At 47.8% G+C, this 16,042-nt stretch overlaps 1 protein-coding gene across 2 annotated transcripts in view; it reads left to right on the top strand.

The window, feature by feature from the left end:
* BRSK1 (BR serine/threonine kinase 1) overlaps window positions 1-16,042 on the top strand; it is a 301,897-nt gene that overhangs the window by 273,407 nt on the left and 12,448 nt on the right. For both annotated transcript variants that reach the window (XM_066607747.1, XM_066607746.1), the window contains exons 15-17: window positions 5,698-5,746; window positions 5,905-6,028; window positions 14,163-14,343. In XM_066607747.1, coding sequence (XP_066463844.1) covers window positions 5,698-5,746; window positions 5,905-6,028; window positions 14,163-14,343 — 354 coding nt within the window. The remainder of the gene's footprint in view (window positions 1-5,697; window positions 5,747-5,904; window positions 6,029-14,162; window positions 14,344-16,042) is intronic.

Below are 16,042 nucleotides of genomic sequence, written 5' to 3'. Positions count from 1 at the left end.
AGAGGACATGGACGTGGACGCGGGCGAGGACGCGGAGGCCCAAGTCAGGGTGTGGGCACAGGCTGAGCTCCTGATCCAGGTGTATCGCAGCCGACTGCTGCGGGATTAGGAGAGAGGCACGTTTCTGGCGTCCCCACATTCATCTCACAATTAATGAGTCCACGCGGTAGACCTTTATTAGAAAATAAGCAGTGTGAGCAGGTCCTGTCGTGGATGGCAGAAAGTGCATCCAGCAATCTATCGACCACCCAGAGTTCTGCGCCGTCCACTGCTGCAACTCTGAATCCTCTGGCTGCTGCTCCTCCTTCCTCCCAGCCTCCTCACTCCATTACAATGACACATTCTGAGGAGCAGGCAGACTCCCAGGAACTGTTCTCGGGCCCCTGCCCAGAATGGACAGCAATGGTTCCGAATCCTCTCCCACTGGAGGAGTTTGTCGTGACCGATGCCCAACCTTTGGAAAGTTCCCGGGGTCCGGGGGATGAGGCTGGGGACTTCCGGCAACTGTCTCAAGAGCTTTCAGTGGGTGAGGAGGACGATGACGATGAGACACAGTTGTCTATCAGTGAGGTAGTAGTAAGGGCAGTAAGTCCGAGGGAGGAGCGCACAGAGGATTCGGAGGAAGAGCAGCAGGACGATGAGGTGACTGACCCCACCTGGTTTGCTACGCCTACTGAGGACAGGTCTTCAGAGGGGGAGGCAAGGGCAGCAGCAGGGCAGGTTGGAAGAGGCAGTGCGGTGGCCAGGGGTAGAGGCAGGGCCAGACCGAATAATCCACCAACTGTTTCCCAAAGCGCCCCCTCGCGCCATGCCACCCTGCAGAGGCCGAGGTGCTCAAAGGTCTGGTAGTTTTTCACTGAGAGTGCAGACGACCGACGAACAGTGGTGTGCAACCTGTGTCGTGCCAGGATCAGCCGGGGAGCCACCACCACCAGCCTCACCACCACCAGCATGCGCATACATATGATGCAAGCACCCCACAAGGTGGGACGAAGGCCGTTCACCGCCTCCGGTTTGCACCGCTGCCTCTCCCCCTGTGCCCCAACCTGCCACTGAGATCCAACCCCCCTCTCAGGACACAGGCACTACCGTCTCCTGGCCTGCACCCACACCCTCACCTCCGCTGTCCTCGGCCCCATCCAGCAATGTCTGTCAGCGCACCGTGTTGGAGCGCAAGCGCAAGTACGCCACCACGCACCCGCACGCTCAAGCGTTAAATGTGCACATAGCCAAATTTATCAGCCTGGAGATGCTGCCGTATAGGGTTGTGGAAACGGAGGCTTTCAAAGGTATGATGGCGGCGGCGGCCCCGCGCTACTCAGTTCCCAGTCGCCACTACTTTTCCCGATGTGCCATCCCAGCCCTGCACGACCACGTCTCCCGCAACATTGTACGCGCACTCACCAACGCGGTTACTGCCAAGGTCCACTTAACAACGGACACGTGGACAAGCACAGGCGGGCAGGGCCACTATATCTCCCTGACGGCACATTGGGTGAATTTAGTGGAGGCTGGGACCGAGTCAGAGCCTGAAACCGCTCACGTCCTACCCACCCCCAGAATTGCGGGCCCCAGCTCGGTGGTGGTATCTGCGGCGGTGTATGCTTCCTCCACTAAACCACCCTCCTCCTCCTCCGCACCCTCTGTCTCGCAATCAAGATGTGTCGGCAGCAGTCGGTGTCGCGCGGCGTGGCAGCACAGCAGTGGGCAAGCGTCAGCAGGCCGTGCTGAAACTACTCAGCTTAGGAGATAAGAGGCACATGGCCCACGAACTGCTGTGGGGTCTAACAGAGCAGACCGACCATTGGCTTGCGCCGCTGAGCCTCCAACCGGGCCGTAACCTGGTGGCGGCTCTGCAGCTCTGCAGCCTCACGCACGTGCCATGCCTGGCCCACGTCTTTAATTTGGTGGTTCAGCGCTTTCTGAAAAGCTACCCACGCTTGTCAGACCTGCTCGGAAAGGTGCGCCGGCTCTGCATACATTTCCGCAAGTCCCACACGGACGCTGCCACCCTGCGCACCCTGCAACATCAGTTTAATCTGCCAGTGCACCGACTGCTGTGCGACGTGCCCACACGGTGGAACTCTATGCTCCACATGTTGGCCAGGCTCTATGAGCAGCGTAGAGCTATAGTGGAATACCAACTCCAACATGGGCGGCGCAGTGGGAGTCAGCCTCCTCAATTCTTTACAGAAGAGTGGGCCTGGTTGGCAGACATCTGCCAGGTGCTTGGAAACTTTGAGGAGTCTACCCAGATGGTGAGCGGAGATGCTGCAATCATTAGCGTCACCATTCCTCTGCTATGCCTCTTGAGAAGTTCCCTGCAAAGCATAAAGGCAGATGCTTTGCGCTCGGAAACAGAGCCGGGGGAAGACAGTATGTCGCTGGATAGTCAGAGCACCCTCCTGTCTATATCTCAGCGCGTTGAGGAGGAGGAGGAGGAGCATGAGGAGGATGAGGAGGAGGGGGAAGAGACAGCTTGGTCCACTGCTGAGGGTACCCATGCTGCTTGCCTGTCATCTTTTCAGCGTGTATGGCCTGAGGAGGAGGAGGAGGATCCTGAAAGTGATCTTCCGACTGAGGACAGCCATGTGTTGCATACAGGTACCCTGGCACACATGGCGGACTTCATGTTAGGATGCCTTTCTCGTGACCCTCGCGTTACACGCATTCTGTCCACTACGGATTACTGGGTGTACACACTGCTCGACCCACGGTATAAGGAGAACCTTTCCACTCTGATACCCGAAGAGGAAAGGGGTTCGAGAGTGATGCTATACCACAGGACCCTGGCGGACAAGCTGATGGTAAAATTCCCATCCGACAGCGCTAGTGGCCGAAGGCGCAGTTCCGAGGGCCAGGTAGCAGGGGAGGCGCGGAGATCAGGCAGCATGTACAGCACAGGCAGGGGAACACTCTCTAAGGCCTTTGACAGCTTTCTGGCTCCCCAGCAAGACTGTGTCACCGCTCCCCAGTCAAGGCTGAGTCGGCAGGAGCACTGTAAAAGGATGGTGAGGGAGTACGTAGCCGATCGCACGACCGTCCACCGTGACGCCTCTGCCCCCCTACAACTACTGGATGTCGAAGCTGGACACGTGGCCTGAACTCGCGCTGTATGCCCTGGAGGTGCTTGCTTGTCCTGCGGCTAGCGTCTTGTCAGAGAGGGTGTTTAGTGCGGCTGGGGGAATCATCACGGATAAGCGTACCCGCCTGTCAACCGACAGTGCCGACAGGCTTACATTCATCAAGATGAACAAAGCCTGGATTTCCCCAGACTTCTCTTCTCCACCAGCGGACAGCAGCGATACCTAAGCAATACGTAGGCTGCACCCGCGGATGGAAGCATCGTTCTCTATCACCATCAAAAACGGGGACATTTTTGCTTCATCAATCTGTGTATAATATTCATCCTCCTCCTCCTGAAACCTCACGTAATCACGCCGAACGGGCAATTTTTCTTAGGCCCACAAGGCTCAGTCATATAATTTTTGTAAACAATTTTTATACGTTTCAATGCTCATTAAAGCGTTGAAACTTGCACCTGAACCAATTTTTATTTTAACTGGGCTGCCTCCAGGCCTAGTTACAAATTAAGCCACATTAACCAAAGCGATTAATGGGTTTCACCTGCCCTCTTGGTTGGGCATGGGCAATTTTTCTGAGGTACATTAGTACTGTTGGTACACCAATTTTTTGGGGCCCTCGCCTACAGTGTAATCCAATTAATTTTTTGCCCACCTGCATTAAAGCTGACGTTACCTCAGCTGTGCTGGGCACTGCAATGGGATATATTTATGTACCGCCGGTGGGTTCCAGGGAGCCACCCATGCTGTGGGTCCACACGGAGTTGTAACTGCATGTGTCCACTTCTAAAGAACCCCAGTCTGACTGGGGCATGCAGTGTGGGCCGAAGCCCACCTGCATTAAGCATGACATTACCTCAGCTGTGCTGGGCATTGCAATGGGATATATTTATGTACCGCCGGTGGCTTCCTGGCACCCACCCATGCTGTCGGTCCACACGGAGTTGTAACTGCATGTGTCCACTTCTAAAGAACCCCAGTCTGACTGGGGCATGCAGTGTGGGCCGAAGCCCACCTGCATTAAACATGACATTACCTCAGCTGTGATGGGCAATGCAATGGGATATAGTTATGTGCCGCCGGTAGCTTCCTGGCACCCACCCATGCTGTCGGTCCACAGGGACTTCACAATAGGGAGTTGTACCTGCCTGTGTCTATGAATTAAAAACCCCGGTCAGGTTGGGGCATGCAGTGTGGGCCGAAGCCCACCTGCATTTAATCTGACGTTAGCTCTGCTGTCCAGGGCACTGCAATGGGATACATTGATGTACAGCCGGTGGGTTCCAGGGAGCCACCCATGCTGTGGGTGCACACGGAATTCCCATTGCGGAGTTGTACCTGCCTGTGACTATTTATTAAAAAACGCGGTCTGACTGGGGCATGCAGACACCTTGACAGAATGAATAGTGTGTGGCACATAGGTTCCGCATTGCTATGCCCACGTGCGCAGCTCCTGATGGCGGTGGCACAGGATTATATTTCTCACTGCTTCTGTACAGCATTGTGGGCTATCGTCCTGCCCCTTTTAAAGAGGGTCGCTGCCTAGCCGTGCCAACCCTCTGCAGTGTGTGCCTGCGGTTCCTCCTCATGGCAGACGCACTTATAAATAGACATGAGGGTGGCGTGGCATGAGGGCAGCTGAAGGCTGCGCAGGGACACTTTGGTGTGTGCTGTGGACACTGGGTTGTGCGGGGGGGGGCAGCATGTAACCCAGGAGAAGTGGCAGCGAAGTGTCATGCAGGCAGTGATTGTGCTTTGTTGGAGGTAGTGTGGTGCTTAGCTAAGGTATCCATTGCTAATGAGGGCTTTTCAGAAGTAAAAATTGTTGGGAGGGGGGAGGGCCCACTCTTGCCGCTATTGTGGCTTAATAGTGGGACCTGGGAACTTGAGATGCAGCCCAACATGTAGCCCCTCGCCTGCCCTATCCGTTGCTGTGTCGTTCCCATCACTTTCTTGAATTGCCCAGATTTTCACAAATTGAAACCTTAGCGAGCATCGGCGATATACAAAAATGCTCGGGTCGCCCATTGACTTCAATGGGGTTCGTTATTCGAAACGAACCCTCGAGCATCGCGAAATTTTCGTCCTGAGTAACGAGCACCCGAGCATTTTGGTGCTCGCTCATCTCCAGTAAGTACCTCTATCATGTTTTAACTCATTTGGATTGAATGTTAAAAAGTTACTTTGTAACCAGACAACCCCTCTAAATCTTAAGCTCCTCTCACACCTGCATTAGGGCTCTATTCAGAGTTTCCATCTCTCTGCTCCATTTTGCAATAGAGAAACTGAAATACTACTGCAAAAAACTGATGTTTTTTCACTATTGATTTCAGTGGGGTTTCAAAAAAACAGAAAGCAGACGGAAAGGCTTTTGTCTGTTTCCTCTACATCAGGTTTCCATTTTTTGGGTTGATAAATATGGTTGGAAGCAAACAGAAGACTTTCTGTTTGTTTCTGTTTTTTTGAAACCCCATTGAAGTCAATGGGGAAAAAAACGGATTTTTTCAGTTTTATGTCAAAAATGGAGCAGAGAGACAGAAATCCTGAACTGGCTCTAACACAGGTGTGACAGCCGCCTTACCTACTGATCTCTAAGAAACTTTATTTTTTCCAGTACCGACACCGGAAGAAATGTCAAGTCTTACTCCAGAGTCTTCACCAGAGTGAGTATTAGTTTTTCTACTTGTTCGATTTATTTGTATGCATTCAAATTTGGTAAAACAGAGAAGCTTTTTCCAACCTTTACTGAATAGTATAGAATCCACTTCTAAAACTGTTGTTTTGAATTCCCTGACCTTTTTCTAATTCCCTTTGCTCCTAGGCTTGCCAAAAAATCCTGGTTCGGAAACTTTATCAACTTAGATAAAGAAGAACAGATATTTGTGGTGATCAAAGATAAACCTCTCAGCTCCATAAAAGCTGACATAGTCCACGCTTTTCTCTCAGTAAGTATAGATCTGCCAGGCTTTATTATAACATTTTCTTTGAAATCTTTCTCAGACATTCTGCAGCTATCCTTGTGAGTCAGAATAAAGTGACCATGTTGGAAAGTGTAAATTTAGGGTTATCTGCAGATTGCCAATGAGCTGCCGCAGACAGTGCTGTCAGGCTGATTTTAGATACAGCTCCACAATAGTGGATATAAAAGAGCAAATGAAAAATGTAAGTTCTATACTTCTCCTAACTTTTGAATTTATTCTTGACTTTGGCTAAAAATAATTCTTGCTATTTTGTATAGCGCCAACTTATGGTATTCTGCAGCGCTTTCAAGTAATTTATTACACCCCACAAGCTGGGTACTCATTTTACCGACCTCAGAAGGATGGAAGGCTGAGTTGACCTTGAGCTGGCTATCTGAACTATGCAGGGATTTGAACTTGCAACCATCAGGTCATGAGCAAGAGCTTAGGACTGTATTTCTGCTGCCTTAGCCCTACAGCCACACGGGGCTCATTTGTGAATCCTGCCTTATTCTACAGTACTTCGCATAATGTTATTTTCTCATACATGGGTTGTTGGTTTTATTGGACACCTTAAGGGCATGTGCACACAGGCTTTGTTCAGTCCGATCCACATAGGGTTCAATCAAAATAAAATAAGTAAATCTTGCTATTTGTATAGCGTCAACTTATTCTGCAGCACTTTCAGGTAATTTATTTATTACCCTCCACCAAGCTGGGTACTCATTTTACTGACCTTGGAGGATAGAAGACTGAGTCGACCTTGAGCCGGCTAACTGAACCATGCAGGGATTGAACCCGCAACTTTCAGGTTATGAGCGAGAGCTTAGGACTGCATTACTGCTGCCTCAGCACTCTGCGCCACACAAGGCAGAATTGGTATGGATTTTCATGCGGATCCACATGCACATTTAGCACTAGTCAATGGGGACATCCAACGTGGTTTCCACATCGATACTCTGCCAAGAATTGATTAGGTCAGTTTTTTGTTCTGCAACGTTAATTTCAAAATCTGCACCATATGAACTACGGCACAGATTTGCACAGCATTCAATAGAATGCTATGACAGTGTGCGCTTTGTGGGGGATTTGAGCACGGATTCGGCAGCGAAATTTTGCTATGCAAATTAGGTCTTGTATTCCTTGCAGATTGGGTCATTAGCGCAAGTATTATGAATTTATATCCGGTCTATTTGGATGTCTATATGTTAATGAACATTGAGCACTCATGCTTTATTGAAGATGGTTTCCCTTGGCATTAAAGTAATTTCACATTTAGTGGTTTTATAACCAGTTCCGCTGAAAGGTAGATCTTGACTTTAGGATACGGTGTCACTGGCCGTATTCACCGCCACACAGGAAAATCTACAGCGAATCGACAGCTAGCTTATGTGGCGAAATCTGCACCTAAGGGCTCATGTCCACGGCCAAAATATGATTTAAGATCCGTAGGGATGCATTGACCACCCGCGGGTAGATAAATACCCGCGGATCGTCAATAAAAGGGATTTAAAAAAAAATGGAGCATGGAAAAATCTGGACCATGCTCCATTTTCGTGCGGGTCTCCCGCGGGGACGGCTCCCGCGGGCTTCTATTGAAGCCTATGGAAGCCGTCCGGATCCGCGGGAGACCTAAAATAGGAATTTAAAGTATTTACCATCCGTAGCGGACCGGGAAGGTCTCCTCTTCCTCACAGCCGCATCTTCCTTGCTTCGGCTCGGCGGATGTGCCCGGCGCATGCGCGCGGCACGTCGACGACGTGCCGGCGACGTGCCGCCGGCGTCAGGAATTCATCCGCCGGCCGAAAATGAAGATCCGGCCGTGAGGAACAGCTGACCTTCCCCGCCCGCGCCGGATAGGTAAATGCTTTTAAATTGTTATTTTCGGCGCTCATGTCCGCGGGGCAGGAGGGACCCGCTGCAGATTCTCCATTGAGAATCTGCAGCGGATCTGATTTTCCCCGTGGACATGAGGCCTTATGATGCAGATGTTGGTGCAGATTTACTGCAGATTTCACCATTTGCAGCAGGATGCCATCTGCGTTCAAATCTGCAGCAAACCATTCACTTGCATGTGATTTAAAATCCGCAGCATTTGTGAATTCCGAACTGAATTTTTACGCATCATGTGGACGAGATTTGTTAAATCTCATTCACATTATTTGAACTGAAAACGCTTTTAGTTTTCTGCATGGAAATGTGTAGGTTTGCTTCTGAGCACCATTTTACAGTTTAATGATCAAAAGAAAATTGCAAGAGTAAATTCTGTGCAGACACTGAACAAGCAGGAGATGCCTTAAAGGGGTTGTCCCGCGCCGAAACGGGTTTTTTTTTTTTTCAACCCCCCCCCCCCCCGGTCGGCGCGAGACAACCCCGATGCAGGGACCTAAAGAAAGCTTACCGGAGCGCTTACCTGAATCCCCGCGCTCCGGTGACTTCTATACTTACCGGTGAAGATGGCCGCCGGGATCCTCTTCCTCCGTGGACCGCAGCTCTTCTGTGCGGTCCATTGCCGATTCCAGCCTCCTGATTGGCTGGAATCGGCACGTGACGGGGCGGAGCTACACGGAGTCGGCATTCTGCACGAGCGGCTCCATTGAAGAGAGCAGAAGACCCGGACTGCGCAAGCGCGGCTAATTTGGCCATCGGAGGGCGAAAATTAGTCGGCTCCATGGGAACGAGGATGCTAGCAACGGAGCAGGTAAGTAAAAAACTTTTTATAACTTCTGTATGGCTCATAATTAATGCACAATGTACATTACAAAGTGCATTAATATGGCCATACAGAAGTGTATAGACCCACTTGCTGCCGCGGGACAACCCCTTTAAGACTTAAGCTCTGAAGTCTGTAGAAATGTGAAAGCAGCTCTGTTCAATAATAATAATAATAATCCTTATTTGTATAGCGCCAACATATTCCGCAGCGCTTACATAGACAGGGGGGATACAGAAAGACAATACAAAAATTACAGAACCACGGTTACATAGTAATCAGTTGATGGAAACAAAAGAGGTGCGGGTCCTGCTCCAACGAGCTTACATACTACGGATAATGGGGTGATACAGAAGGTAAAGGGCTGAAGATGTGCGCGGTATGGCGAGGTGGAGAGTGAGGGATGCTATACACATAGACAATGGTCAGACATTTAGCCGTGTGACGGCAGAATCGGTATGACTGCAGGAGCGGTTTATGATTGCTAGCAGGGATTGCAGTCAGTAGGTCAGGGAGCATGTTATCAGGCGGAGTACAGAGGGGTTTGTTTAGGGAATTCGGTATGCCTCCCTGAAGAGGTGCGTTTTTAGAGCACGCCTGAAGTTCTGCGAGTCCTGGATTGCTCGGGTAGCCTTTGGTAGTGCGTTCCAGAGGACTGGTGCTGCTCTGGAGAAGTCATGGAGGCGGGAATGAGAAGCTCAAATTAAAGGGGCGCTCAGTCTGGTTTTGTTAGCAGAGCGGAGAGCCCGGGCTGGTTGATGGATTGAGATGAGGGAGGCAATATAGGGTGGTGCTGCGCTGTGGAGGGCTTTTTGGATGAAGGTAGCAAGTTTAAATTGAATTTTGTATTTAACGGGCAGCCAGTGAAATGATCGGCACAGGGCAGAGGCGTCCGAGTAGCGGCTGGACAGGAAGATGAGCCTGGCTGCCGCATTCAGGATGGATTAGAGAGGGTAGAGTCTGGTGCAGGGGAGGCCGATCAGCAACGAGTTGCAATAATCGTGCCGGGAGTGGATGAGGACAACAGTAAGCGTTTTTAACGTGTCCACAGTGAGAAAAGAGCGGATTCTTGCGATGTTCTTGAGGTGCAGCTGACATGTTCGGGCCAGAGATTGGATGTAGGGGGTAAAAGAGAGATCAGAATCGAATATGACCCCAAGGCAGCGGGCGTGTTGTCTAGGAGTTATGGTGGCGCCACATACTGAGATGGAGATGTCAGGATGAGGTCGGTTAGTGTTTAATAATACTGGCTGTAACTCACGATCCATATGAGATTATGACCCCTTTAGATGGGACAATTATCATTCTGACTCGTTCAGATTCCCGCTGGAATTTGAATGATAATCGTCCCGTGTAAATGCATGCAGTCACTGTATGAGAATTGTTCAGTCGTTCAGTTTCTGCATGCAGAAAACTGAACGATATTCTGTTCAGTGTAAACAGTAGTAGTTCACCTTTGGACAACTGTCTCTTTACTGTGAATGTAGGCGAGTGGGAAAGGGGAGAACACTTTGCTTCCATTTCGGCAGCGCTTTGAGCAATGCCAGCGATACTCACTCCTGGGATGAGCTGCTCGGCGTTGTTTGCATGACAGTTCACCCCGTCTAAATGGACCTTTCTCGATGTATATGCAAAGTTAATGATGGTGAAGGTAAAGTAATGGAGTACACAAGTTTACATATAGTTTTACTTTTCTTTAAAGTTTGCAAGCAAATGTACTTTCCTGCAAACTTGAAGGCAGGCTTACGTTAAAGGGAATCTGTCAGGTTCCCTAAACTGCCCCGGTTGTGGGCAGCACAGAGTAGTGACAAATATGCTGATTGCAAAAGTCTGCCACTTTCTCACATAGGTTGATTGACAGGTTCCTGTGTGTGTATAGTAACATGCAGGGACCTGTCAATCAGCGCCTGCAGGGAAGGGAGAGGCAGGAAGAGGGAACATGCCTATATGAATATGCATGAACTTCATCAGACTTATCTCTGATCTGGTGCTGCAAAGTTTTAAAAGTCAGATTTTCAAAACCACTCAACTTATTGATATAAGTGAAAGGCCGCTGAAATCTGCATGTCTATCTTTATACCGTGGGGGTCACAACCAGGACAGCTTAGGGCATCTGACAGCTTCCAAAAGAGCAGTTAGGAATAACTCAATACTGACACAAGTCGATTTCACAAAAATGATCGTTAATTGGAATGGTTGATTTTGACACCTATTAAAGTGAATGTGAGTAAAAATTGGGTTGACTAATTTACAGAGTCTCTTAGGGCATGCAATGCAGCTATTTTGGGTCTCAAATGGGGTCCAGAAGGTCCCCAATGTGGCTAAATACCTCCTAAATTGCCTGGGAATACAGCTACACATGTGGGGAATAATGTGCTTCTCCCAAAAATTGGTCAAATAGTATACAATGGTGTAGTGGTAAAGTGTAGTACAGGTGTGTCACTGAAAACAAAAGAAGGCCCACATAGGGTCTCCTAGATCAATAATTGTGCCAACAAAGACAGCAAATGTGCTGCTTGTTTTGAAAGCAATGTCATAAATGTTTTACAAGAAGAAATTCTACCAAGTGAACAGAACACTCAAGCATGGACCTTCTTCAAGGAACAGCTACTAAATATTTCACTACACAAAACAACAGGTGTGCTGCTTGTTTTACAGTCAATTAAAAAGTTTTTAAAGGACAAATTCTACCAGGTGAACAGAAAAGCCAAGCACGTGCCTCCTCCAAGGAAAAGCTGTAGAGCTACAACTGTTTCTTGTGAGTTAGAAAATTAATGTTTTGGGATAAGGAGGAGGAAACATGGCAGAAGCAGGAGAAGGAGACCACCAGCAGCAACAGAACCTTGAGGACAGAGTGTGCTCCTCGTGGAAATATGAGAGAGCTGTAGCTCCATATTACCTTATTGTCATATTTTTCATTTGGGGATGTAGGAGGAGGAAACATGGCAGAAATAGAAGAAGGAGAGCAGCATCGCCACCAGCAGTAGCAACAGCATCTTGTGGGCACAGTGTGGTCTTTAAAATAAATCTATGCTCAGTCATATGTGAGTAAAAATCGCCAGAGTGCCAACTAATTAGTGGAATCTGCCATGGGTGTGCAGAAGTCAGGTGGAATCCATGCAGGTTCATCATTTTTATAAACATCGGGCAGTCCACATTGTCTGTAAACAGGCGGATGTATCTGTCAGTTATCACACCCCAACTGTGCTGAACACCCTTTCTGAAAGCACACTGGCAGCGGGGCAGGCAAGTGCCCCTAAAGCATGTTGGGCAAGATCTGGCCACTCTGCGATAGTCGTTCAGAGAATGAAGTCAGACTGGAGATCGCTCCAGTCACCCGCCTCCATTCACTGCAAACAGGCAGTCGTTCATAGATGCCTTTTGACACGGGCTGACAGTTGCTTTGTACTTAGTTGAGGTAAAGACCAAGCAACTCGGACAGGTGGGCAATGACTCACTCAGTACTCTGTAGGCAGCCGCATGTACATGGGACGACTATTGCCCACATTTACGGATTCCAGCGATGATTCAGGCGATAATCACCCGGTATAAAGGTACCTTTAGTCTCTGTGGATGGTGGATATAAGGGGATTTTTTCCTGCTTTTTCAGACTGAAGGATATTTTGTTGGGAGATCTGGTTGTGTTTCTTTTAAAGAGTGGCTTCATCCATTCCTCGGCCATATGCTACTGTTAAGCGGGTGGCTTTTTCATTCCCCCTTCCCGATGGTATGTCCTTGTGAGATACGTCATTTTTGTATTAATCTTTTTCAGTATCAGCTTGGGCTATCTTTAAAGTATACTAATAAAAATCCCCATTTATGTAAAAGTGAAGCATTTCCAAGTATGTGGCAGCACCCTACAGCCTTTGTACTTGCTGATTATAAGCTATAGTGGTCATAAATCCTGTAAGCATTAGATAAATCATTTTATCTTGTTCTTTGTGGTCAACTGATAGTACTTCTGCTTTGTAATAGTGCGCATTCTCTGGTACAATTCAGTGTTTATCATTATAATTACTTAGAATTAACAATTTTGTCACACTCTGCAGTGGGGTATAAAACAGGCGTATAAAGATATCTTAGTACAAATCGCCAGCATACTAACTATGTATGCAAAGCAATCTGAAACACAATAGTAGCGGATACAGTAGTAGGGAGTATTAGCTTGCCATCTAATACATTTAAAGACATTGCATGAGATTAAAAAAGGGGTCTGCTTTTTTTCTACCAGATACACCCATGAGTTATGTCTGGTTGCCATCTTGGGCAACTTCAAATGAAGCCTGGTCATCGGTGCTAGACTAGCTTGGGCTAAAAACAGACAACCTGTATCAAGAGTATACTGAGAATGGTATGATCAAGGAAAAACATGCAGCGAAAGGGAACCCTTTGAATGTAATGCAAGTTATTAACGAAAGGGGTCAGAGGAGGATGCCTGGAAGCATTCTGACAAACAGGAGGTGCAGATTCAAGCCAAATACAATGCTGGTGCACAAACTGAAGCACATCTTGTCATTTCTTGACTAGTTCGAGTGTCATTGCTGTCGCAGAGAAGCAGAAAGGCAAAACTCCAGTGGGCAAAAGAATGCAATCATTTCTGTTGCACCATGCTAATGACTCAGAATTTGGTGCAAGCAGTATGAATCGATGAACCCTTCCTGTCAGGTGTCAACAGTTCAGACTGTAATGGAAGAGATGGAGTAATAATGTGGGCAATGTTTACTTGTGACCAGAGGCGTAATGTGGGCACCAATGCAAAACCTGTAACAGGGCCCCCAACTATAATGCTTTATTCATAGTACTGGGCTCCCTATATGGAGAAGAGAGGCCTTATGGGCCCCCCAAGGCTCCTCGGCCCGGGTGCAACCACATCCCCTGCATCCTCTATAGTTACGCCAGTGCTTGTGACATACTAGGCCACTGATACTTGTGGATGGATGCCACAATGAATTTGTGTGGTTCTGAAGGCCAAAAGAAATCCATCATGCTGCTGGATGGGCTTCTCTAATACAGTGGCCATTCCATGTATGTTACATTTAGTGGATAATGGACCAGTTTTTGTATAAAAGGTGTCTCAGGTATAGGGCAACTCTAGAGTACGTTATACAGGTAAGGCTATGAAATAGTAGCAAGAAGAAGTATTTAGCATCTGTAGGATTATTCCTATGGTGTATATTTATACTTCTGCTTATTCCTAAGAATATAATTTTTTTTTTGTATATCTGTGAAACTCATGACTTATCAAATTAAACAGATTTCAGCAACTACTGGATTGCATTAAAAAATTTTCTTAGCAATGCAGTTTTTTGTTATTATAACATGCTGGGACTTGCAGTTCATCTTCAATCTGACAATCTATTCTAGCTTATACCGGGTCGACTGAATTTCTAAATTTTGTTTTCTCAGATCCCAAGCTTAAGTCACAGTGTGATCTCTCAGACCAGCTTCAGAGCAGAATACAAGTCATCAGGGGGTCCATCTGTATTTCAGAAGCCTGTCAAATTCCAGGTGGACATCAGTTACTCGGAGGGAGCTGAGGCACAAAAAGAGAATGGCATCTACTCTGTGACCTTCACTCTAATATCAGGTATACCAGACGGGCGTACAACTGGGCTGACAGCTTTTTATTTGAAGGAAGGGTAAATTAATCTAAGGGATTACATGCTGCCAGACCACCACACATGCCATCTATTTGGGATGTCTGGAAGTGTGTGCCTGTCTCCACTGTAGGGAATGACATGAGACTTGGCTTCTATAAGAAGCATTTGGGAAGCTGAACTGTCATTCACCATTCTGCTCTTGTGAAGCATTGTGTGTCATCGTTACATGAAGCAGAACATTGACTGACAGCTCCGCTTGCAGGGTTTATGACAGCGACTTGTGTGACGGACACGTGTCCTCCCACAACGGCACAAATCATTACAATGGCACGAGGCTCAAAAAAGATGTTCCTTTACCATCAAGGACAGGCTGCCCTAATCACAAAAATGCATTACCATCTGGAATTCATTACTTTACAGACTCATTTTTACATTACTTTCAATAATTTAAATGGAATGGCCTGCTCTTGATTTGTATCATTTTTCTCTACAATTTCATTAATACATACATACCGGACTCGAAAGATGTATTTTTCACCAGGATAAAAGCCAAAAGTTCCAGAAGAGTAGCCGTATGTCAAAGCTAATCAGCATGAATACGCAGTACAGGGAGGAACTGCTGTTCACCTTCCCAATGTCCCTTTGTCAAATGCAGCAAAAACTGCTGAGTATGCCTCTAGCCATTGCAGTTAGGTGTCACAATTCACAATAGGGTCTCTTATGGACTTCTTGCAACACCCAATAGCTGCAGGACACAAAGGGTCCATGGATATGTCAGCCAATATAGAGAGCAGAGGGACCATTTGCAGAACTGTAGGTGTGCTACAAAGGCTGTACATGTATGGCCATTGGCCACCCCTAATTGGAAAGTGGACAACACCTCTACCCTGCACTGCTTTATGAATATTCATGTTAGCCCATCCCCTGCTATCTATTGCAAATAAGGTAGACAGAACAATACCTCTCAGCGCCACCTTTAGGGATAGAAGCATTTCTGCAAATCAATGCTTGACCCTTTATACAGGTCTGTAGAGCAATGATTTGGAATTAAAAACCAAGCCAGAACCCATACACAGACAGCTGTTTAGGGGTGTTTTCCCTTCATCAGTGTGGGGTAGGATCTACAGACCTGTATAGAGGGTAAGGCATTGATATGAAGGAATGCTGCCATCCAATAGGTGGCGCTGCAGAGTTATTGTTCCATCTTCCTTATTTGCCTATTACCAGAGGAGCATGGATGGCCTTATATGGGTTTCTACTAGAGATGAGCGAGCACCAAAATGCTCGAGTGCTCGTTACTCAAGTCGAACTTCCCGCGATGCTCGAGGGTTCGTTTCGAGTAACGAACCCCATTAAAGTCAATGGGCGACTCGAGCATTTTTGTATATCGCCGATGCTCGCTAAGGTTTTCATTTGTGAAAATCTGGGAAATTCACGAAAGTGATGGGAATGACACAGAAAAGGATAGGGCAGGCGAGGGGCTACATGTTGGGCTGCATCTCAAGTTCACAGGTCCCACTATTAAGCCACAATAGCGGCAAGAGTGCCCCCCCCCCCCCCGCACTGTCAGCATAAAGATCGTTCTCCTCTGCCATAGCTGTAACAGCTGTGGCAGAGAAGAACGATGTTAGCCCATTGAATTCAATGGAGCCGGCAATACAGCTGGCTTCATTGAAAGCAATGCAC

This window comes from Eleutherodactylus coqui, chromosome 6, assembly GCF_035609145.1.
Source record: "Eleutherodactylus coqui strain aEleCoq1 chromosome 6, aEleCoq1.hap1, whole genome shotgun sequence".
Classification (NCBI taxonomy): Eukaryota; Metazoa; Chordata; class Amphibia; order Anura; family Eleutherodactylidae; genus Eleutherodactylus; species Eleutherodactylus coqui.
The sequence above is the reverse complement of the archived record's forward strand: the minus strand, read 5'-3'. Positions and strand labels throughout refer to the sequence as shown.